We start from the raw sequence: 22,925 nt of genomic DNA on the forward strand, positions 1-22,925 counted from the left end.
ATTGCAGAGCTTAAAGTCCTGCAGTCAGATATCTGCAGACAAATGCTTAAAGAATTCAGCAGTGTCAATAGAAGTCGTAGATGTGACTTAAAACAACGAAGTTTTATCAGAACAGAGCTGTACAGTGACAGAAATAAAAAGGGAATGGTTTGACAAGAAGTCAAATGCTGAAAAACATATTTCTAAAGTAAAGCGGTCAGTGATGTCACGCTGTCAGGTGCATGGAGGATGATCTACAACAATGCCTTAAGGCAGCTGTCAGAGTGAGAGGAAGTTTCTACTCTGCTGTGCCAAATCATGCCGATTAAATCTAAAAAACCTCAAATCAAATAACAGTAAATTTGCATGGCGAACAGAGTGTATATTTTGCATTAAGTTTGATATATTAATGCATTTTATTTTAGCTTGTTTTGATGACACACACTATTCAGACTCCAAATTCATGTCAAATGAGTGTTCTTCCTGCTGTAGATAAAGGTAACCCATCTGTACTGTACATGACTCATACCGTGCTGAATGCCACAGATTCTCTTCAGCCACTCATATGTGCCACTTTCAAACAAAAATGTTTGTACAAGTGGTTCCTTCAATAAATGTAGCCTTGGTTTTATACGTTTTAGTGATCTCCTCTTTAGTCTGGGTTATGTTTTTTAGTAAACTTAATAATTTCCATCTGAGAAGTAATTCTGTACTTGTTGGTGTGAGCAGCAGCGGCACTTTATAACACAGCTGCCGTCTGTTTGTCCTGCTCTGATCGTCTCTTATCTGCATGTTTTAAGCAGCAACATCTGAGCGGTTACAGGTTTGAAGGGACTCTTCACACTGCACTGTTAGATGTAGTGGGAATGGGGAGATTGTATCATAACAAAGCGTTTTAAATACAGCCTAATTAAAATGTAGAGTGCACTTAAAAAACATCTGACATCAAAGGTAACGGAATCACAATTTGGTAATTGCATAACCCTAGCGAATTAGTGCTAATGCATAATGCATAATTAGAGGAAAAGGCCTCACTGTTTGCCTTTTGTTCTCTGTTACAGAAGTGATAATAGCAGACCTCTCAGCCTGAAAGCAGATGGCTCGTGCCACTGCTCCGTCTTAAAAATAGGATTGATGGAATTATATTTAATCATAAAGCTCCTCTGATTAGCTAATGGGTGTAGCATGCTGCATAATTTAACTAAAGTGATATGTATCTTATGCTTTTTACAATTTTTCCACAATGTTACAAATGTTTGTTTTTTTGTTAATTGGTGTCATTAAGTGTGATCTTTCTGAGACAACACAGACAAACTCTTCAATATAAAATTGTATGCTTGCAAAAAGGCATTTTCCTCCGTGGTTTAATCCAGCCGTGTTAATGTGATGATATTCCTTCCTGTGGTTAGGGTGAGTGCAGGCTGCAGATGGAGGCTCAGCGCATCAGCCTGTCTCAGATCCACACCGCCCAGCTCGAGCTGCTGCAGGAGGAGACGGATGCTCGCGCAAACGCTCTGGAGCTGAAACTGCAGAACCTGAAAGATCACAGTGACCAGGGTGAGTAATGCGTTTTCAGTTGCCTTTGTGTGCATTTGTGTTTGTGGCAAAGCTTTTGATGTATGATTCATGATCGTACAGCACAGATGGCTGATGTCTCTGCCGTTGTATTTGTGCTCAGCTGGTTGTCAGGGTCTGTGTGAAGCATCAAACATTTTAATTCAATTAATCCCAATTTTCTGTTCCTTTTTTTCCAGATGAGCCAAAAATTACTAAATACCACAACATGTTACAAGCTGTGTCAGAGGAATGCAGCGAGATCATTCAGGTAATTGCTGAATACAGATAGTTGTAATGTAAGTTTTCTGAATGAATTTTATTCATGTGTGTTGCCAGGTTACCACAGCAGTTAACCTTCTCTCTATCTGCTCTGTGTTCAGCGTTTTCGAAAGACGTTTGGTGAAGAGTTTTTGGAATGTGTTGCTGGTGGGGGCCCGCTGCCCCCTTCTGTGGAAAGACCAGAAACTAGTGAATCCACCTCCATCATATTGGAGGCCAGAGGTATTTTATCTACTAAAAAATTAAATTGCAGTGTAAAACAGGGATGAGCATACTCGAGTACTCGACTTGGATGTCAGTTCTGGTTCATCATATAGAGACATCACTTATTATTTCCTGCTTTGTAGAAGAAAACACATTTAGACAGGACACAATGATCTATGAATATCTGCACAGATCCATAAAGCAAAAATGAGTGATTCGACAAAATAAATGTGCAGTGCATGCGAGTACTTGACTATGGAAATTATATATGTATAAATATATATAAATACAATATTACAGATAGTATAACATGTATTTCCAGCATAAATAGCACTGTGAACCAACATTAAATTCAATTTATACTTACAAAGTGCTTTTAAATAAAATGCATTAAATATCTTACTGTCTTCATTTTAACCATATTTGCATAAAATCATCCAATTTATTTATAGAGCTCTACAGAGATCTTCAGCAGGTGAGGCAGGGGATTGAGCAGGAACACCATCGACTGTCACAGCTCCAGGCTCTGCTGAGAGCTGACGGGAACAAGGTAAAAACTTCACATATCTGTGGACCTACAGTAAGCTGTGTCACAACTACATACTCCATGCTAATTCTCAGCAGGTTGTTGTTGGCTCACACTGGAACATTAGCAAAATAAAATGTACACAAACACATAAAAACACTTGATTTTTTGAGACACTGTTTTCCCACAATCCACTGAAGGAGCTGCTCAGAGCTGGAAAAAGCTAAAACTAATTTGGGATTGCACCATGACAACTTTGTGAACACCAAAGAAAGCCAAACATTTCTATTTAATCTTCATTCATACACTTTGCTCCTTATTTATGAAGTTAAATTGGCAGTGAGATTGGAAGAAGCAGTTTGATTTGCATGCATTGGTGCATGTATTGCATCATTTCCTGTTGGCATTAGAGGAATACTTCACTGTCCAAATAATGGTGATGAATTTGTGAGTTTGTTTTTCTCGCAACCCTCCATGGTGAACAAAGAATCCAGAAATGGACAAAATCTTGATGAATTGAAGTAGATGGGGTCCAAGTTTCACAACAGTAAAACAATACCAAATCCTTTTACAGACTCTTACGATCAGTAGTTTTTTTGTGTTATAGTGTGACTTAGGTGAATCTGAACTAACCCTTAAAAATACCAAAGTCACAAAATAAAATAAACAGTCAACTGATGGAAGCTGTGGTTGACCAGTAGCTCCAGTGAGGTAAAATTACTATTTTTGTCAACAGAGTCTTAATTTGAAGAGAGCATAGGTACATTTCACTCTCAATTCAGTTTTAAATACTAAGGTATGAACGAAATGCATGTGTCTGGAAAGTACTGAGCATTTAACTGTATATATTGAGACTTGGATTATACTGCACGAGTTGAATGACAGTTTGTCAACCAATCTTTCAATATAGTTTTGCTGTTGTCAAACATAGACCCCTGTTACTTCAGGTCATTTGAAATGTTGTTTTTTTGATTCTTCGTTCACCATCGAGGCAAGCGAGAAAAACAAAGTTTTCTTCACAAATTCATTGTAGCACTGGGTGAATAATTGATACACAAATTGTCATTTAGGGGATGTATTATTCCTTTAAACTGGTAAATAAGTTGATTGTTTTACAAGTGCATATATATAGTGCACAGTTTGTATGTATTAAGGAATTGGCACATTTTGTTGTCTGTTTGAGGAACAGACTAATAATAACAGGATAATAATACAATCAGAAATGCGTTAACTGATCTGTTGGTCTCCCAGATGACAGAGCTGCAGGCGGCATACGATGAACTGAAGAGCAGGAGTGAGAAGGAGATCTCTGACCTGCGTGTGCAAGCTGCTAGCTCTGCGAGCAAAGGTAAATAATGTGGAGCTATCCTCTCGAGCAAAAACTGAAAAGCAAACAGGTCAAGCATTAATGTCAGGTCGCTGAGTCAAACACGCAGGTGTGTAGTAAGAAGACAGACAGAAGTTAAATGTTCTGTAGTATTCTCTTTACTCTGTATCCCTCAGTTATTTGTTACTGCAGTGACCCATTTTTCCCAGAAGGAACATTAAAGTTTCATCTTATTGATTCTAATCTTCTAATGCTATCCAGTTGAGTATATTGAATTTCTCACTTCCCCTCTGTATTGGTCAGATCCCGAGGAGCGGGCTGGTGCACCATCTACCTCCCTGAACAAGGAATTACAGAGGCTGAAGGCCGAAGAGCAGGAGAAGCAGCTCCAGCTGGAGGAGAGCCACAGACAGGAGATGGAGCATCTCCGAGCTCACTACCAGCAGCAGGCGGCGGAGAGTGAGGAGCGATACGCCACTGAGCTCTTCATGCTGCAGCAGCGACTGCAGGAGGTCACGGGAACTCAGACCCACTTCAGGTGATGATAACACTGTGAAAACACATGAGCAAATTCATTTTTTTTAAAGTTTGTATTGCAAGACGAAGGACAATAGACTAACAGAACAGCACAAGGAAGATAAAAATAAGCTATCCAAACTCATCGTTAATAAATCGGCCATTAAAAATTCACTATCACCAGTAGGCTATCTAATTGCTTGCTGTTGTACAAACACTGTTGTGTGTTTGAGCTCACCTGAATATAAAAATGTCCTATAGCTTAATGTATCAGTAAAAGTAGTGTGTAGCCCTGTCTAACAGAGTAAAAGTACATAGATTTTATCGCAAATGTATTCGAGTAAGAGTAAAAAGTATTCAGGAAAACAACCACTTTCATAAATACAATTAATCAAAAAAATAAATCAAGTACATGTAATGGAGTAAATGTAACGTGTTACCACCCACCACTGCCAGTAGATTAAATTTGGTATAGTTAAAATGGCATGGTTTCAGCAATGTCCCTTGGGATAAGTTACATTTTATCTTATCTTTAAAAGAATCGATTTGACTTAGTGGATATGACTGAAAATGTTGTCTACTCAGTTGTGGGTTATTTAGCATTTAAAGAGCACTATCACTGGATTCATACAGCCTCCCTCCCACACAGTCCTCATGTTATTAGTTGCTCTTCACTTGATTGATTGGTACTGTGCATGTGATAGAGGAACAGCAGACTGAGCGACACGATCTTCTACTTTTACTCGAAGCTGGTCTACACATCCCGTGCAGCAAGTGGAAGCTACCTGACCCAGTTCAGCTGACAACAAAGCCTCAACTAATGAAATATTCACTAGGTTGTTTGAAGCTTTATTCATGCCTTTTGTTAACCCACTAACCTATAAAAGTACCCTTCAGCCATTGGAGATCCCTTCCTGAGGGATGTGCTGTAGATAACAATATAAATGTTACTGTTTGTGCATGCATCGCTTAGTAGTATGTTGAATTGTGTGTGAGGTTTCTAAAGAACTCTTTTGTTCAAATAGATGTATAATCGTTTTTATTTAATTTGTATTTAATATTTATTAAACCACGAGAGTCTCATTGAGATTATGAATTTTTGGTCAAGGCAGGCAGCAGCTTAAATTTAAAGAATTACAGAAAATACAAAAAGAAGGAACTAAAAAAATCAAGAATAGAGAGCTCATATTTTAAAAGAGAAATTTAAGAATTTGTTTCGTAACTGAGTTAAAAACATCAACATCTTAAGTTTCAAGTCATCCTGCAACATATTCATGCCGTGGGCTAAGAATACAGAAATGCCCTTTTTCCTTTTTCCGTACGGCCATGCAGAATAGACAGCATAAAGAAGTCTTAAAAAAAAAAAAAAAAAAAAAAAAGGTATCGTCTGGCACTCTTTCTTCGTGATAATGACAGCTCATTTCTGTGACATACTGCTTGTTTACACACACACACACACACACACACCAAAACCAAACTATATTTCTGTGGGTGAGCTGTTCCTCTTGGCTAAAAAGACCAGAGTCCTACTGGTACTGTGAAAACTGAGATGCTGCTGCCCTCCACTGTTTGATATGGTAAATATAATTTCTAGCCATTTTTTTTAAAAAATAGTTCACTTCTTAAATCCCATTTTGTGTAATTTTCTTCAGGAAAGTGATACCCAAAAATGTGGAATACAATCACACATATTATGCCCAGATATATTACATGTATGTGCACTGCATGTTTAATTTAATTCATGCAGCCGTGCCTGGTATTTTATGTACTTGTTATGTCTAGAGTTCAAACGTGTAATCATTTAGTGGATCAACAGAAAATTGCTCCAAAGCTATTTTGATAGTTCAGTCATTGTTTCAGTAATTTTTCACAGGAAAAAGGTCAAACCTTGTCTTATTTCAGCCTCTCAAATGTGAGGATTTGCTGTGTTTTTTTTTTGGCACATGTATGATAGTGAACTGGATATCTTTGGGACAAAAGAAATCTGAAGACACCACCTTGGACTCTAGGAAATCCTTATGGGGATTTTTTTAATAATGAATCCATTAATCAAGAAATCAGCAGATTAAAGGAATACTTCACCCCTAAAATGAGCATTTGTTTATCAATTAGTCATGCTGTTACCTTGAATTCATAAAGAAAACTTCTCTCTTGTATGCCTGAACGGAAAATGGTGAACATATTGATTTACTGATTTATTGATTGATTGGGGACCACATTCAACAACATCATTACATCAAAATTCTCTATGAAGTTCAAGCAGCTACATGTGTAGGCTACCTCAGAGGGTTACTGGTGTCCGTGAATGTGGATTATGATAAGGACTCATCATATTTTGACAGTCAGCAATGTTTCATCACTATTTAACTTTACCACCATCTCCTGGATTTTAAGATGCCTGGCATTATTCCGCCTCGTGATTCAGATCAGCTCTAAAATTTAATGGATTTGTCCTTGGTCCATGCTACGCCCATTCACAAGGTTTAATGGAAATCTGGCAAGTAGTTTTTTTGTACTGCCGCTAACAAACAAACCAAACCCCTACTTAAGTAGTCATTAATCACAGCCCTCGTTATGTAATCACCTCAGTTCATTTTGGATTGTATATGTCATATTAGTACTCGCTTAATAATATTGTTTCGTTATATTATTCAGGGGATGGCTGTTCAAATTACCGTCACACAGAAATGTTTAGACTTTCATGCTTACAACCAAAAAGCTTGTAAGCTCAGCTTGTTCAAGTTTTTTACTTGACTGATATGAAAGTAAGAAGGATACTTTCCGTCATCGTGTTACAGTAATTGTTTGTCAGTCGCGGTTATGGTTATTGATTTAACAAACATTAGTCCCTGTCAATACTTCATGGTCCTTATAATTACATTTTAAGCGTTTACATTTGTACTTAACTATAAACTAATAAAAAAGCACTTCAGGCCATGATGTAAGACGTCATAAAGAAAAATAACTAAAAATAAACTGTATCAAACTGTTTAACTTATCTGAGGTTGTAGAACTATTAATTTTGACTTCTCGTTTTCTCTTTCTGCCTGTCCAGTGCTGCAGAGTCCAGCTGTGAGACAATGGAGGAGCAAGGAGACGAACTAAAGGTTTGGCTGCTACATTTTGCCCTCATCTAAATCTTCCGTGTCACATGCATCACATCTTACTACGAGCTGAAACATGTACATGCATTAAGACGCTGTGACAGTGAGGGTGGATGCGAGTGGGCAGTTGCAGCCTTTAGGCTAAAACGTGCCCTAAATTCTGCAGCTTTGCTCCGGAACCAGCATCATGAACGGTCCTGAATCTTAACGATTGAAAGGGTCGGACGTTACATAACCTACCATTTTACTGTGTTACTCGTGAACCAAAGCGGACGTACTGTAGTCGTGTAGGCTGCATGAAAGGAGCATTCTGCCTTGCGTGAATGAGCCGCACTCCATTTACGCCATCTCTCACTCACATCACTCCAACTTCCATTGCGTCTTAGCGTGTCTCCTCCAACCTCAAAGTTTCCACAGCTCGTCTGACTGTGTGGAGATCAGAGAGGAAGATTGACAGAAGCACAGCAAGAGCGAGAATGGGAGAGAAAGGAATTGGGCATGATACACTTTAAGATATTTGGATTAGAGATGTTAAGCTTGAGGCAAGTGTTGCTGAAGAAGCTGAATCACCATGAAGCACACAAGACGGGGATTCATCACAAGACAGGGGTGGTAGTGTGTTAGGGCTAAATGTGGCTGTAATGTAATGCAAGACTTCTCTTTATTGCTTTATCATCAGGGGGTGGAGGGAACAAAACGGTGTATTTAATAGTGATCTAAGGGCGGATGGGTTTTATCTACAGTAAAGAGGAACAGTTTATTTGTGGATCAGCCCTGAGGAACTTTGTTGTCCATATTTTGTTACATGACTCTTTTTAACACACTGCGGCAGCTGTGGTCTGCTACATTAGTTCTTGTAATTTGTTCCTTTCTTTCTCTTTTCTGCTCTCCTCACTCTTCACAGGACCTGGGTGAGGAGGAACTGTCAGAGGGAGGTGTGGAGTCGCGCTGGCCCGTCAGGTCTGCAGGCCTGACAGCACAGCTGCAGGCGCTGAGGAAAGCGCTCTACCACAAGTATGTCCAAGAAGTAGCAGCGCTGAAAGAGCAGCACAACAGGGAGCTGAGGAGACTGACAGAAGAAAAGGAGCAGGAGAGGAAAGCAGAGGAGCGTCAGGAGGAGAGAGGAGAGAAAAAGGATCTCAACAGTATTAACGGTGCTGGGAGCTCCAGTGATAGCCTTGGGGCGACTAGGCAAGTCGTGCTGGAAGACAAACAACACTGGGAGAGAGTGGAAGAGGAAGTTGCCAAGGTAGGTGGACATGTATTTTTATACAACTCCTGTATCTAGTCAGTTTCAATAAAACTGGTGACAGAAGCATTGCGTTTGATTGATACGAAAGGAGTTGGAGTTGAATAGTCGATGGTTCTGGTTCCTTAAATATGAATATTTGCTGGTTATCTTAGTCTTTTGTGATTTTACAGTTTTTCCTGAATGTTTACACACTAACAGTGATTCCTGAAGCATGATTTCTGACACCATGAACACTAATTCACCAAGTGTGCCAAACTGAATGCACATTCTCTGCTTTACCATCAGTTTGTAATTTAATAACACTTCTAGCAAAACTGCAAATGCTGGTCTCTACACTATTTTGCCAGTTGCCCTTTCACACTGAAACATGTGCTGCCTAACTCAAGACAACATGTGATGATGAAGTTTTATGGCCAGACCCACAAAGAAGGCCAGATTTAGCCAAATATTCTTCTGATTCATTTTTCTAACATCCATGTTTTTGTTTTCAGTAACACTTTACTTGAAGGTATCTACATAAGGGTGACATGACACTGTCATAACTATGACATGACTCTGTCATGAACTTGTCATAAACATTATGTACATGTCATAAACGTTTGTGACTGCTGTCATTAAGTGTCATTCGTTTTTTGTAATGACAAGTTGACATTGTTTGGGATGTCCTTATTATGATAGCTTGACATTAACCAGGATGACATTACCAGGAGATGTCTTTGTCATAACGACTTGACATTAACAAAAAAATGCACCTGTTTTTGTGTTTATGACAAGGTGACATAATGATTATTATAATTAGTTGTCATAATAAGGACATCCCAAACAAATGTAATGTCAAGTTGTCATGACAAAGACATCTTCTGGTAATGTCACTTTAATTAATGTCAAGTTGTCATAATCAAATCATTACAAAAACCTAATGACAGCAGTCATAAACGTTTATGACATGTACATAATGTCTATGACAAGTTCATGACAGTGTCAAGTCATAGTTATGACAGTGTCATGTCACCCTTTTGTAGATACCGTCAAGTAAAGTGTTACCTTGTTTTTTTTCTGCAGCGCTTTTGTTGTATGAGGAGTGTTTGAAATTCTGTCCTCCCTTTCTTGACAGTGTTTATGCTCATAAATACACATCCATACTTTACACATTTGGATATCTGTGTGTATGTGTGTTTAATTTATGTATAGAAATTATTTTGCAAACTGCTTTGCCTGCACACAGCCTTAAGTGTTTTTTTATTTCTACTATCAGTGTTAACTTAGTGCTTTGTGTGCTTGTTCACATGATGGTTTGTGTGTACTTTTTCGGAATAGTTTAAGAGTTTTTCCAGAGGTTTGCTTCTGCACGAGATGTATAATGTTTTGCTGGTTTGGTGTAAGGTTTTGTGGTTAGTGTGGAGAGTTAAAAATAACCTATAGATTCAAAGATAGTGCCCTTAGCAATTAGAAAAAAACTATTACAGAGAGTATCTTTTGGTTGTGGACTGCAGGTCAGACAAAACAAGACATTCAGAGATGTCATTTGAGCTCTGCGACCATGCATTTTGCCTTTGGTTAGACCAAACAATCAGTCAATTAATCAAGAAAATATTCAGCAGAATAATCTAGAATGAAAATAACAGTTGCAGATACAGTACACTAATTCTCTTATGATGGAAAATGTTATTTTATAATTGTTAATATAATTACATCTGCACTCTTACCGTAGATCTCTGTTTCTCTATATCAAGTAGAGTCCTAAGACACATTATCTTCGGATCCATATTTTCTGACAGGCCATAGTTCAGATGTCCGTGGAGTTTGCACAGCAGATTGAGCTGGCTCGAATCAACAAGCGTGCCTGCCAGAGGAGCGCCGCCATGCAGACCTGGTCAGATAAAGAGGAGGTGGAGGAGAGGGAGAACGAGGAGCGGGCGAGTCCCGGAGCTCCTCTCACCTCAGGCGCCTGGCTGGAGGAGGTGGAGAAGGAGAGACTGGAGAGGGAGCTGCAGGAGAGGAACGCCGAGATCAGAAAGTTAAAAGCGGAGCTGCAGAAATCAGAACCTGAGCAGGTCAGTGTTTCTAACTGAGCTGTCACATTTGATGTGTTGATTCACTCTCCGCTGTCCCCACAGATTTCATTCACTTTATCTGAGAGAATTCTGCTGTGTCATTCATTTTCAGATGCACTGTCGCAATGCAGCTGTTGCATCGAATACTCTATCATTGATTATGTATGCTTCAACTAATATTGGTTTTGCATTGTCTTTTTACCAACACAGTAGATGTGTGTTGACTAAATAATGAAAGTATTTGTTTAAATACTGTCATTAGTGAGTAATTTGGTTTAATTTGGGAAACAAGTGTAAAACGATGCAGCAACATGTTTGTGTAATATGCTGCATCACCAAACACACTGTGTGTAGAGTGGGACCTTGTAAAATGTTTCTATTTTTGTTCATTTTTGGGATCCAGCGTAATTCCCAATGAGGTTTTTTTGGATTTGCACACAACCTTTCTAGCCTCCTATTTACCTAGTATTTCAGATACAGTAATTGCATCTCTTTAACCAACACCTTTTATCCGAAAAGTGTGGAACAAGATGTGCATACACCCTTATTATCCTTTTAAAGTAGGGTACACCATTTGAATTATTTTACTCTTGTATACACTTAATTTCTGATTTATTGTGTTTCTCACTTCAGTCGTTACAATTTCACAGAAAGCATATTTGTTCATGCGCTGCTGTCAAAGAATAATATTTTAGATACCCACTTTCTCCTCTATCTACTCTCCATGTTCTGGTTTCCTCACGTTGATTTAGGATTATTTCTTTAAACCACCCCTCATGCCTTGAAGAGCTAATCCCAGGGCCTGCCAGGCTTTCACTAACCATTTATTGCATGATTAAGCTTTAACTCTGTGATAGCAGCGGTTGTCAGCTTCAGTGTTCTTTGTGAGATGAGTTGCTTCAACACACGCTTGGTGGTCATTCAGATAGGATAATTTAGTGAAAAGCAAAGTTCTTAAGCTGCAGTAATTGGCTCAGATGAGTTGTTATGATAAAAGTCTGATGACACTCGATTGAGATGTTTACACAGATTATTATCTTATTTTCTTCTAAATTAATAGATTTATGTAAAGAATTTCATCAAGCTGAACACTGTTTGGTTGGTCCATAGAAGATAAACTGAAGTCTGATAAACGTGACATAGAAAGCCAGAAGGATATTTTGTTTTGGACAAAACTCAAATGTCCCCTAGGTCCAAAAAATATGGTTGTAGTAGTTCTGGATTTTAAATTCTTGCCATTTTATGTTTAAATTCTCAGTTTTAGAAAACAAGCTAATAAATGACATTACAAATTATGGAACAAATAATAGACTTTTCAAGGGTTTTTTTTGTGAATATTTTAGGCCCATAAAGAATGATTTGGTTGTTTAACATGTCAGTAGACGTAATTCAAACTTTAATACCATGTTCATGTAACTTTAAATCTGTTAACACATATATAATATATATTGGCATGTTAATGTACGTTAATTATGATGGACAAAATGCTAATGCTGCATACTAAAGAATGTGGAGTCAAAATAATTACAAGAAATGGGAACATTTTTGTGTCAATAAGATTTTTAAGCTTTACAGGCATTTGTACAACACTGTATGTTAGTTAGATAACTATAAAACAGTGTCATTCAAAAGATGCTATGATCTGATTCTTTGACTGAAGTCAGTGCCACTCTCGCTCATCTGCAGTCTGTGCACAGCGTAGTGTCTGGGAGTGAAGTGGCTGTAGAAGCAGAGCTGCACTTCTGCTGTGCTCTCAGAAGATGGAGCTGTCGCCTCTGCAAGTCTCTGTGCCTCAGGTGCACCTGTTGCCATAGCAGCACAAAGATACTAGTGTTTCTCCCGGCCCCGAGAGAGTCAGAAGTGCGTCTTTGTGTTTGTGTGTGTCTGTGTGCTCGTTAAAAAGGGCACTGTGTCTACGTGCCCCCTCGCCGTGCCTTATTTGAATGCACTTTTACTAATGGTCGCACACACAGCCGCTCTGTCTTTTGCCGTCCAGAGTTTTCAGGAGTCTTTGTGTTCAATTGCAACTTTGCAATGACGGGACTGCTGTCTGTGTTCTCTCTGCTGCCTGTCCAGGCCTTGAAGAAGAGAGAAGACGGTCAAGAAGAAGTTGAGGAAGAGGAAGATCCAGGCGGGTCAGGAGTAAAGCAGGCTGGTGGAGGCAAACTGTCATCGCAGGGTGATGGAGGGTCTTCTGATAAGGACACTGAAAGGTAGTGACAGACACTGTGTTCGTACTGTTTCCTAATAATAAACCTTTGTGTACGGAGATGCTCCAAAGATTTATATTAATTGAAGCCAAATTAGACTTAATAGGGTGACAAATATGTTGTTAATTGCCTCAAGCCTTTCTTTTAGCCAACCGACATTTTGTTTTTCATTAGCACTACAGATGCTTAGAAGAAACTCTTCCTCACTGTGTGCTTACAGAAACATCTTGCGTAAGGCCAATGAGAAACTCAGTCAGGTGCTGGTTGATGTCCTGAAGACTACGGCAGCTGCGGAGGAAACTATGGGACTTCACATGCAGAGCTTGCGTGACGCCTCCAGTGGAGGACAGCAGGCTGCACCCGTCAGACCTTACACTGCAGGCAAGTAACATCAGGTCTAAGTAATAGTTTAAGGTAAATGCAGGTGTTTATGTTTGGGCAGAGGGGTCAACCACAAATTTACTCAGATATGTTAGTTCAGATGTTGGTAGTTAGCTGGAGGTGAGATTTGTACTGTAGCAAACACACAGGAGAAGAAAATAGACGAGAAACCTTCAAACTGTAGTTATGTCAGCACTCACTAAACAGCACCACAGTATTTATAGAGCTTAGAATCAGTTTGCATTATTATTGGGCTGCAACTAACAACTATTTCCACTATCGATTGATCTGCCGATTATTTTCACAATTAATCGTTTTATCAATAAAATGTCAGAAAATAGTAAAACATGCCCTGTGTAATTTCCCGGAGCCTCAGGTGATGTCTACAAATGGTATATTTCATCCGACCATCAGCCCAAAATTCCAAAGCTACTCACTTTATTATCACGCATGACAAAGAAAAGCATCAGATTCTCACATATAAGAAGCAGGAAACCAGCCAATGTTTGGATTTTTTGCTTAAAATAAATTACGAAAACAATTATTTGTTATCAAAATAGTTGCCAATTAATTTTCTGTTAACAGACTAATTGATTATTCGGCTAATCCTTGCAGCTCTGCATAACAAAAACGTTTGGATACTAAGTAGTGCAAATCTGTTTTAAACCACATTCACTGCCATTTTTAAATCTGCTTTTAATTGGTCCAGAGTTGAACTTCAAATCACATTTGAACTTTCAACACAACTTGTCCAGAGTGTTGCTAGCTGCCATGACTGCAATTTAAGCTTCTGCTAATATATTCCGGTGTGACAGAGCAATACTGCACCATGACTACATGATGCTATTGTTCTGACCAAGAGTGTATTCACCTCTCTCTCTTCAGCAACCTTAGAGATTTTAATATATAATGGAACAACATATCATCAGTTAGCGTATGGATGTTGTCACACACAAATTCTTTGTGATCACATGCAAATAACATCTTTGACAGTTTGTCCTGTGAGTCAGATCAGATCAGATTTGCCTGCCGTCTGAATGGCTCATTATAACTGAAGGGAGCTATAGACAACAAAGTCTCGTGTTAACAACATAATCCTGTTTGTACTGTAGGTGTTCATGGGATTCTTTTGTCCTTGTTTAATTCACGATTTTCAATATTCCTATAATCTGATATGCCAGTTTGTCTTTGTAAGTTTATTGGGCTGCACATGACTTGCTGTATTTGACCTGCTGACGTTATGCACCTTAAGATTGGTATTGTGGATTCAAATCTCTTAAATTTTAAGTCATCTTGCTGCCTGCTGCTATCGTGATATCCCTGTGAGACTGTGAACGTGCAGATTACGTCATGTAGTGTTAAGGCACAGTCGCGTGACACTGTGTACTCATTTGAACCATATGATGAATGCGCCTACAACCTCATTATGGTTATATATTTAGCACTGCTTTGCCTCCTGTTCTGTCGTGAATTTAAACTACACAAGACTAGCATTTTTTTAAAGGTTGCACTTGTCCTTCGCCAAGCCTTACATCAGTTCATTTAGTCATGCAAACTTCAAATGGTTTTAGGAAACCAAATATTTATTCTTCTTGCAGAGTTTTACATGAGTGTGCTCCTTATTCTCTCACAGTATCTTTGGTTATTTGTCTAAAGTTAGCATGCAGCTAAAACATAAACATCTGCAAACTTCACAAGGAAACTGTAATAGCCCCCTGTAATAGAGTTAAGTCTGTATACAGTATAATATACATCAGGTCTGTGTATGATATGTTTCTGCTCTCTCTTCTCTGGTCATGCCAGGTCACTCTGCACAAAGCTGCCAGGGCAGTGAGACCACTGCAGATGATATGAGTCAATGGTCCGGGGGGACGGAGGCTGACGAGGGTCTGGAGGTGTCCCAGCAGATGATTGAAAGCCTGCTGGTGGGGGCGGGGACACAACTGGAGAACGAGGAGTATCTGATGAGCATCAGCAGCCGACTCCAAATGGCTCTGGAGAAGATGTTAATGGCCATCACTGACACCACCAACCAGGTACAAACATTCTTTTGGTTAAGTGGCCTGAGATCAATTTATTATTGATCTCTATAAACAGATATCTGTATACGTATGCAGAATCTGTTGGCAGGGAGACAAGATTTTGGTATGGAAGCATTCTGATTTCTGTTTCTGGGCCAAGTATTACTGACCAGTCATGTCTGAGTAGGCTTTGGTTGCCCTGCAGATAAACACTCTGTGTGGAGAGCATTGGCTCAGACCCCACTGACTATCATTTAACTATGATTTATCTGCATTCATATGCATGTATGTGTTTATAGATGTTAGCTAATTGTGTCTGGGTACATCTCAAGTTCCTAATTGAACTGAAAACAATAATTGGTGCACAGAAGACAAAGTCTTGCCTCTTGCTGTGGTAAGCAGTTTTTCCAGGTATAGCATTTCAAACGAATCTGAAAATACACCCCTCTTTCTGGAGCTCTCCCCTCTCTGTCCTATGAACCTCCGACCAGATAGGCACAGGCACATGCGTGCACTTTATACAGTAACCTCTACGAGTACTTGTCAGTCTTATCAATCATTCCAGTTGTGATTGTGGTCCTGATGCCATTATATAATGGCAGTTTTACGCAAATTACTGTCCTTTTTTCTCCGCAAAATTATGGGCCTTTATAACCCTTTGAGATGACACACTGTGATCAGACCCACTTTTTGTCCATCTTCCTTTTTTCGAGTTGCTTTGCAGTGTAGACAGTCATTGCCAATGCTGGACTAGCAACTGTCTCTACTGGATGCTCTTCCATTGAATCAGGCTCTCACCGAAGGGATGTGCACACGCATCTGTATTTGTGGAACAGCAAATAATCCAATCCAATCCAATCCAACTTTATTTATGAAGCACTTTAAAACAACCACTGAGGTCCCAAAGTGCTGTACAGAGAAAATAAGAACACCCTCTCATTTAAATGACCTGTGATTGGACAAAGTCTTCCGTCACTGCCTAGATTTTCTAAAACCTGAAAACAGAGCTAACAAAAACAACAACAACAACAACAACAACAACAACAACTTCCTAAGTCTCAGATGAGAAGATCGGCAACACTCTCTAATCTGGATGTTAAATAAAAAGCCAGTGGCTGGCTATCTTAGCTCAGCATAGAGTTTTTGAAATGGGGGAAACAGCTAGCCTGTCTATCTTCAGTAGATCTTAGTAATTAACGTCCTCAATAATAAATCTGTACAAAAACTGATGTGCAATTTGTTCCTTAACAAGGATTTACATGCCAAAATTTTGAACTATTCCTTTTAAAAGTTATTGTTTGCTTATTAAAACCATTGTAAATCAGAAGAGTTTCCTGATTTACATAGATTAGGATAATTCAATCAAATTATGACAAAACCAGCCTCATAATCTGACCAAACATTTGTTGCCAGTTTTAAATGCTCAACACTTTTTTCAGTACTCTAGTGTTGTCGTAGTTTGTTCAGAGACATTGGATCTTTTCAGGTTGAGATGTCAGAGGAACTCTTCATGAACAGTCCTGTGTGTGTTTGATTGTGCAGAAAGCTCCAGTGACACATTTAGGCTTTGTCAAAACATTTAAATACCCACACTCAACACTCCCTCTGTGGGTTTCTACGCCTGTTCATGGAGGCATAATGGGGATGAGACTGCAGAATGTGGCCGGCAACAAAGTTGGCCTGTCTAGAATTCACACACAAAAGAGCCACCTCATTCCCAGTGGTTGCCTATAGATACGAGCTGTATTTACACTGAGCTTTTGTCCGGTCGATCAGCCTATCATAGTCAGGAGTGGACAGAACAACTCCACCCCCCCTCAGGCTGTCTGTGTAGTGCTCCTGCTGCGTCCAGTGTCAGCCCACAGAGACGGGGCCAGTTTAACTAGGCCATTGAATGTGTTACTGTAACTGACTGCGCAGCACATCTTCCCGTTGGCTGAAATTCATGCGTTACTCACGCTGAGATGGGTTTTATCTTGCCGATCTAAAAATAGCTTTAAAGAAATTTCCAGCCGAGCATCACTGTTGTTCAGCCTCCATCTAGACAGCAGAGAGCACGATGGTAGAATTTTATTTATTGAATCATTTGGATGCTTTTAAAGGCTGTCACCACATTTTGAATCCAGCAAACTAGGGCTGCACGACACGAGGAAAATGTGTGATAACATTGTTTAATACCACTTAACCGTGATAAATGAAGAGATATTAAAGTTCACTCAGTTTTCTGCTGCTCTCAGTATACTGCTAAAATGCAATGACATGCTTGTTGAATCATAAAAAAAAGTACCTATTCTCGGCAGTCTTATATTTCACAAATTATACATCGATGTGAACACAAAAGGTACCAATAAAAAAAAGAATGATAGTCACACATTAAAGTGCAGTTTTCTACTGATACTCTCTTCCTACTAACTAAAAGAAATCCCTGAGTGCAATATTGCAGTCTTTTACTTTGTGTTTATCCAAAATTTGACATCAAAATGATGATTAAAAAAAACAGTATCTTAACTACTATGATAACTAACAATTATTTTTATTGTCAGTTCATCTGTAGATTACTTTCTCGATTTATCAATTAGTTGTTTGGTCTATAATATGTCAGAAAATGGTTAAAAATGTTGATCAGTGTTTCCCAGAGCCCAAGATGACCTCCTCAAGTTTCTTGTTTTGTCCACAACCCAAAGGTATTAGTTAATAGTCATAAAGGTTTAAAGAAATCAGAAAATATTCACATTTAAGAAGCTGGAATTAGAGAATTTAGTCAAATTGATAAATTAAGTATCCAGTAATATGGTGAATAATAGTTGTAAATTAATCAATTTACCAATTAATTTTTTTCTTGGGCATCCTCTTGGTGGTTTTCTTCACTTAATTTGTATCATATCAATATATTGATCTATATATTACAATACAATTACAATACAATATGTTGTAATCAAGAATATACATATTTATTTATTTGATCTGTCATTTAAATATTTTTAAGCAAAAATGCCAGAAAAGTCACAGGTTCCAGCTTCATAAATGTAAATATTTGCTGGTTTTCTTTGTCTTCTGTGACTGTAGGTTTTTTGTGAATATTGAATATTGAATATATCAACATTAGAGCTGCAACGGTAAGTCAACTAATTGATTAGCCAACTATTTTGATAAACAGTTTATTGATTCAGTCATTTTTTCAGCAAAAATGTCAAACAAGAGTGAAGAGTCTTAGGGGTTTGGACTGTTGGTTGTACCAATGAAGCAATATCAAGACATCACTTTGGGCTCTGGAAAATTGTAATGAGCATTTTTCAATTTTTTTGTTTTTTGGCATTTTATAGACTAAACATTTAATTGTGAAAATAATCAGATTAATCAAAAATGAAAACTAGAAAAGCACTCAGAGAGTGCAGACCTCCGCCAAGCAGCTCGGATTTCCTGCCATTTTATTATTTTATCCACTTCGCTTCAACTGATCACCACCAAAATTTTATCATCTGTTCCTTGTCCCATTATCAACCTTTCCTGAAAATTTCATCAAAATCCATTCAGAACTTTTTGAGTTATTTTGCAGACAAACAAACAGACCAATACTGGCGAAAACATAACTTCCTTGGCGGAGGTAATAATAGTCAGTTGCAGCCAAAGTCAACATGAATTCGGTTGATTTTTGATGATTTTCTAACACTTTTAAGACCAAACAATAATAAATTAGTCAAGATAATACAAATTAATTAAAATAATAAGCTGCAGCCCCATTAAAGGACCACTCTGGATTTTACAAGGAGAATACACAGTTTACATCTCCAAGTACGCACCATTAACAGCACAATAAACTTTTAATCAACAAAGCCTCCTAATGGTTTGTTCAATGATTTTTCTGCTGCTATCGATCTGATATACATTAGTCTTGTCTGTGAGCGGTGCTTGATTGTCACGTCTTGTCTGAGGAACAACGTCGTGAACAGAGATTGATGTAACAAGCCGGTCAGGAATGTTAAGTATCTTTGTTAAACTACTGCTGTAAATTATTTGCATGAGGACGGCGTTTGTTTACTCCCACAATCTGCCGGTAAGACGCCTCAGTGAGACATGGAAATTGTCCATGTGCAGTCATGGTTGACATGTCAAACAGAGACAGTAGGTGGGACCGAGAGGCAGCATGTCAGAACGCCTTAATTACTTTTCTATGCAGCTGCAGGACATAGGGAGGGAATCCAGTTTGACAGCTTTCTGTGGGCAGGGCGTGTGTTGTCTGTGGGTTATTTGTGTGTGTGTGAAGATTCTGTGATGTGTTTGCAAACCTACCTGGCCCACTGGCTCTAAAGATAGAAGCCACACCTGCTCCCCTCCCACTTTTGTTGAACATTATACTGCTATGTGCTGTCAAAGTAGGAAGTGGAAGCTGCTCTTGCTCTGAGTGGTGAAAACTGACATGGAAGTCTGGGATTTAATCATTTTTTTAAAAGCACGTGGGTAGATGGAGGCAACATGAGTGTAACAGAGTGACAGTAGGCTGCCTTGGGTAAATAAACTTCGCTTGACAGGACAGAGAGATCCGGCAACAGTGAGTAATATCATGACCACGGGAGCATGCGTGGAGAGGGAATGACAGAAATCCTAGACGGAAGTAGAAAGGAAAGAGTGAAATACTTAAGATCCAAGCCCTGTCATTTCACCCTCGGCCGGCTGCTGCTTGGACTAAACAATTAAAAGGGGCCCCTGGGAGGCTTCCCTGCAGGTCGGGGTTGCTACGGTGGCATAGTATTGTTAATGAATCTCCAGGGAGAGAGAGAGAGCAGAGAGAGAGAGAGAGAGAGAGAGAGAGAGAGAAGAGCAAGCCGGAGCATATGTGGGGCTGTGAGTGTTACTGAGCGGCATGATATGGTTTCACTCTGAGGAAAGAAGGTCAGAGAGAACAGAGGGCTGGAGCTCTTTCAAGAGGACACCAAGAGAAGAAATGTTTGCCTTTGTGTTTACAAACCTCCTGTGGTCGTGTTCAGGAATGCCTTTTAAGCTGCCGGATCAGGATATGACTTCCACCTGCTGTCGAGGATGACACTTTTTTTCTATGACACCAACTCTCACTGTTGCTGGATGATTTTCTCTCTCTCACAATATTTACCTGGAACTTGTTCTACCTCCACCTGGCAGCATGTGATTGAGATGAAGTGAATGTCACCCTCTCTATCTGTTTACTCTTCTTGTGTGTGTGGCAAACACATAGAAACTGTTGCTTGGAGCTAACCACAACGTTGCTCGCTGCTTCAGTCCCCACTGGACTTTATTCTCATTTGTGGTTGCACAGCTCAGCCTGATAGATCACGGCAAATGGATACCTCTTTTGATGACTCCAGTAAAGCAGCTCCAACATAATAAACCGAGGTTGGAAGTTCTCCCTTCCTGCGTCTATCTTTTACCATGGATTCCTACCGCTCGTACTGGAACTCAAGCATGCGGAGCACAGCGTGGGTGGAAGGGGAGGACCAGGATGTGTACGAGGTGGAATCTCGTGTACCCCTTCCCCGACCTTTCCCAATGTCCAGCACCTTGAATGAGAAGAATGCTGTCATTGTGCAGACGCAAATCTCACATGTCAATCACAGGACTAATGGTCACCTTCTTAAGGTTATCTCCAGAATCTCCCTGCCCACTCCTCCTTACACCGTAAGTTTACACCCGACAACTGTACTGTGTTGGACAGGTTTGTGTCATTTAAAACAGATGGAGAGAGCTGTGCTGTTGATTAATACTTCATGGGTACAATTACTGCCGCCTGTTTCATGCCGTTCAGGTCTGCACATGCAGATGTGATGTAAGTAAATGTCATTCCACGTCGGAGCACAGCAGCTCTTTTGAATCAGCAGGTGAAAGATTATATGACATCTGTGGCAGGGTCACGTTACCACTTCCTGCTTCCCATAATGTAACAATGAGACCTTTGCTCAGGAAGATATGGGAATCTATGGAAACTAACTGTGGGATGAATGCGAGTGTGTCGACAGGTTATTGCAATATGGTGATGTCATAGCTGTTCCGCAAGAATAAAACGCCGTTTGTCACCTGACCTGAAGGTCATTATACGAATGTGATATCAGTATCATTTGGTTACATCTGCACCTAACCTCATTTTGTTATTGACATTTACATAGGTGGCTTTTTTGTACAGTGCCAGTGCACTTACATTAAAGTCTGTCTGCACATGCATATTTGTATTTGTAATTTGCAATTTGTAATAGTGTATCCTTAAAGGTGACAATAAAATGAATTTCTTAGTAAGTTAAAGGTAAATTGCTTGAAGGAAAACTTCACCTCAAAGTTAAATATTTTTCCTCTTACCTGTAGTGCTGTTCATCAGTCTTGATTGTTTTGATGTGAGCTGGCAAGTGTTGGCGATATTGGCCGTAGAGGTGTCTGCCTTCTCTCCAATATAAAAGAACTAAATAGCACTTGGCTTGTGTTGCTCAAAGCGCCAAAAAAATAAATAAAAAAATTGAAAACTCAACAGCATGCACCCACTCAAGAACAAGAGGCTTGCGTTCGGGACTGCGCAATATATTAACATTAATGGGTTCCTTCTTGGCCAAGCTGTACAGTTCACTAGCTCAGTGATGCTAGGTGAGCTACCAGTAGAGGCACGCTTCCTTCTGCGTAGGGATGTGGTTGTAGTTCAGTAAAGAGAAAATAGTTCCTACATGAAACTCCTCCTCAGGTCTGTGGCTTATCTTGAGTGAATAGGTCATGATTTCTAGAAAGACACATTGCTGTTGAGGTTTTCAAATGCATTTTTTGGCGCTTTGAGCACCACAAGCCGAGTGCCATCAAGTTCCATTATATTAGCAAGAGGGCAGACATTTTTACGGCTGATATTGCCAACACTTGCCAACTCACACCAAAACAATCTAGATTTATAAATTGCACAACACGTAGGAGGAAAAATATGTATTTTTGATTTGGGGGTGAACTGTCCCTTTAACTTGATTTATCAATTTGCTCTCCAGCTGCATCTTTTTTAAATTAATCATACTGGTATTGAACTTAAATTTACTTTATATATTTATTATGCAGATAGAACAAATGGGCTGGAAGATGTAGTTGAAATCAATATTTTGATACTAGAAGGAAAACTTTCTGGATTCAGTAATTATGTTACAGTAAATGTATATGTGTAATGTGTATCAAATAGACACTGAAAGCAATTAATTGTGGTCCACTGTTATGTATTACATGAGACTTAATTTTTTTATATGTAGAAAAGAGTTTCATTTTAATTTTGTTAGATTTGAACAACTTGCTCTGTATCATTAACATGGACAGCAGAGGTTTGTAGTGCAGTAATACGATCAATTACATCAATGTTTGATTCAGCTGAAAGTGGTAAATGATGAGGAATAAAATTAAATAATTAATGTGAGAGAAACAAAAACTTTTCCCATAATGCAGCTTAATAACATCTTTCATTAGATCCTTGCTGCCTTCTTAATAGACACTTCTTTCAGACCCCACAAATCCAATTTGCGACACAGGCTTTTC

General features: G+C 39.1%; 1 protein-coding gene and 1 long non-coding RNA gene across 7 annotated transcripts in view; one reads left to right on the plus strand and one right to left on the minus strand.

Moving 5' to 3' along the window:
* akap9 (A kinase (PRKA) anchor protein 9) overlaps positions 1-22,925 on the plus strand; it is an 87,304-nt gene that overhangs the window by 29,551 nt on the left and 34,828 nt on the right. For all 6 annotated transcript variants that reach the window (XM_033637536.2, XM_033637538.2, XM_033637537.2 and 3 more), the window contains 12 exons: positions 1,389-1,536; positions 1,734-1,804; positions 1,917-2,037; positions 2,472-2,569; positions 3,797-3,893; positions 4,176-4,410; positions 7,444-7,495; positions 8,397-8,741; positions 10,523-10,798; positions 12,875-13,011; positions 13,229-13,389; positions 15,193-15,425. In XM_033637536.2, coding sequence (XP_033493427.2) covers positions 1,389-1,536; positions 1,734-1,804; positions 1,917-2,037; positions 2,472-2,569; positions 3,797-3,893; positions 4,176-4,410; positions 7,444-7,495; positions 8,397-8,741; positions 10,523-10,798; positions 12,875-13,011; positions 13,229-13,389; positions 15,193-15,425 — 1,974 coding nt within the window. The remainder of the gene's footprint in view (positions 1-1,388; positions 1,537-1,733; positions 1,805-1,916; positions 2,038-2,471; positions 2,570-3,796; positions 3,894-4,175; positions 4,411-7,443; positions 7,496-8,396; positions 8,742-10,522; positions 10,799-12,874; positions 13,012-13,228; positions 13,390-15,192; positions 15,426-22,925) is intronic.
* Positions 3,605-10,582, minus strand: LOC144467301 (uncharacterized). The gene is made up of 2 exons (XR_013493567.1): positions 10,451-10,582; positions 3,605-4,422 (listed from the first exon to the last, which is right to left on the minus strand). It is a non-coding gene; the product is annotated as an uncharacterized LOC144467301 (long non-coding RNA).

The sequence above is a fragment of the Epinephelus lanceolatus genome, chromosome 16, assembly GCF_041903045.1.
Source record: "Epinephelus lanceolatus isolate andai-2023 chromosome 16, ASM4190304v1, whole genome shotgun sequence".
In the NCBI taxonomy this organism is placed as follows: Eukaryota; Metazoa; Chordata; class Actinopteri; order Perciformes; family Serranidae; genus Epinephelus; species Epinephelus lanceolatus.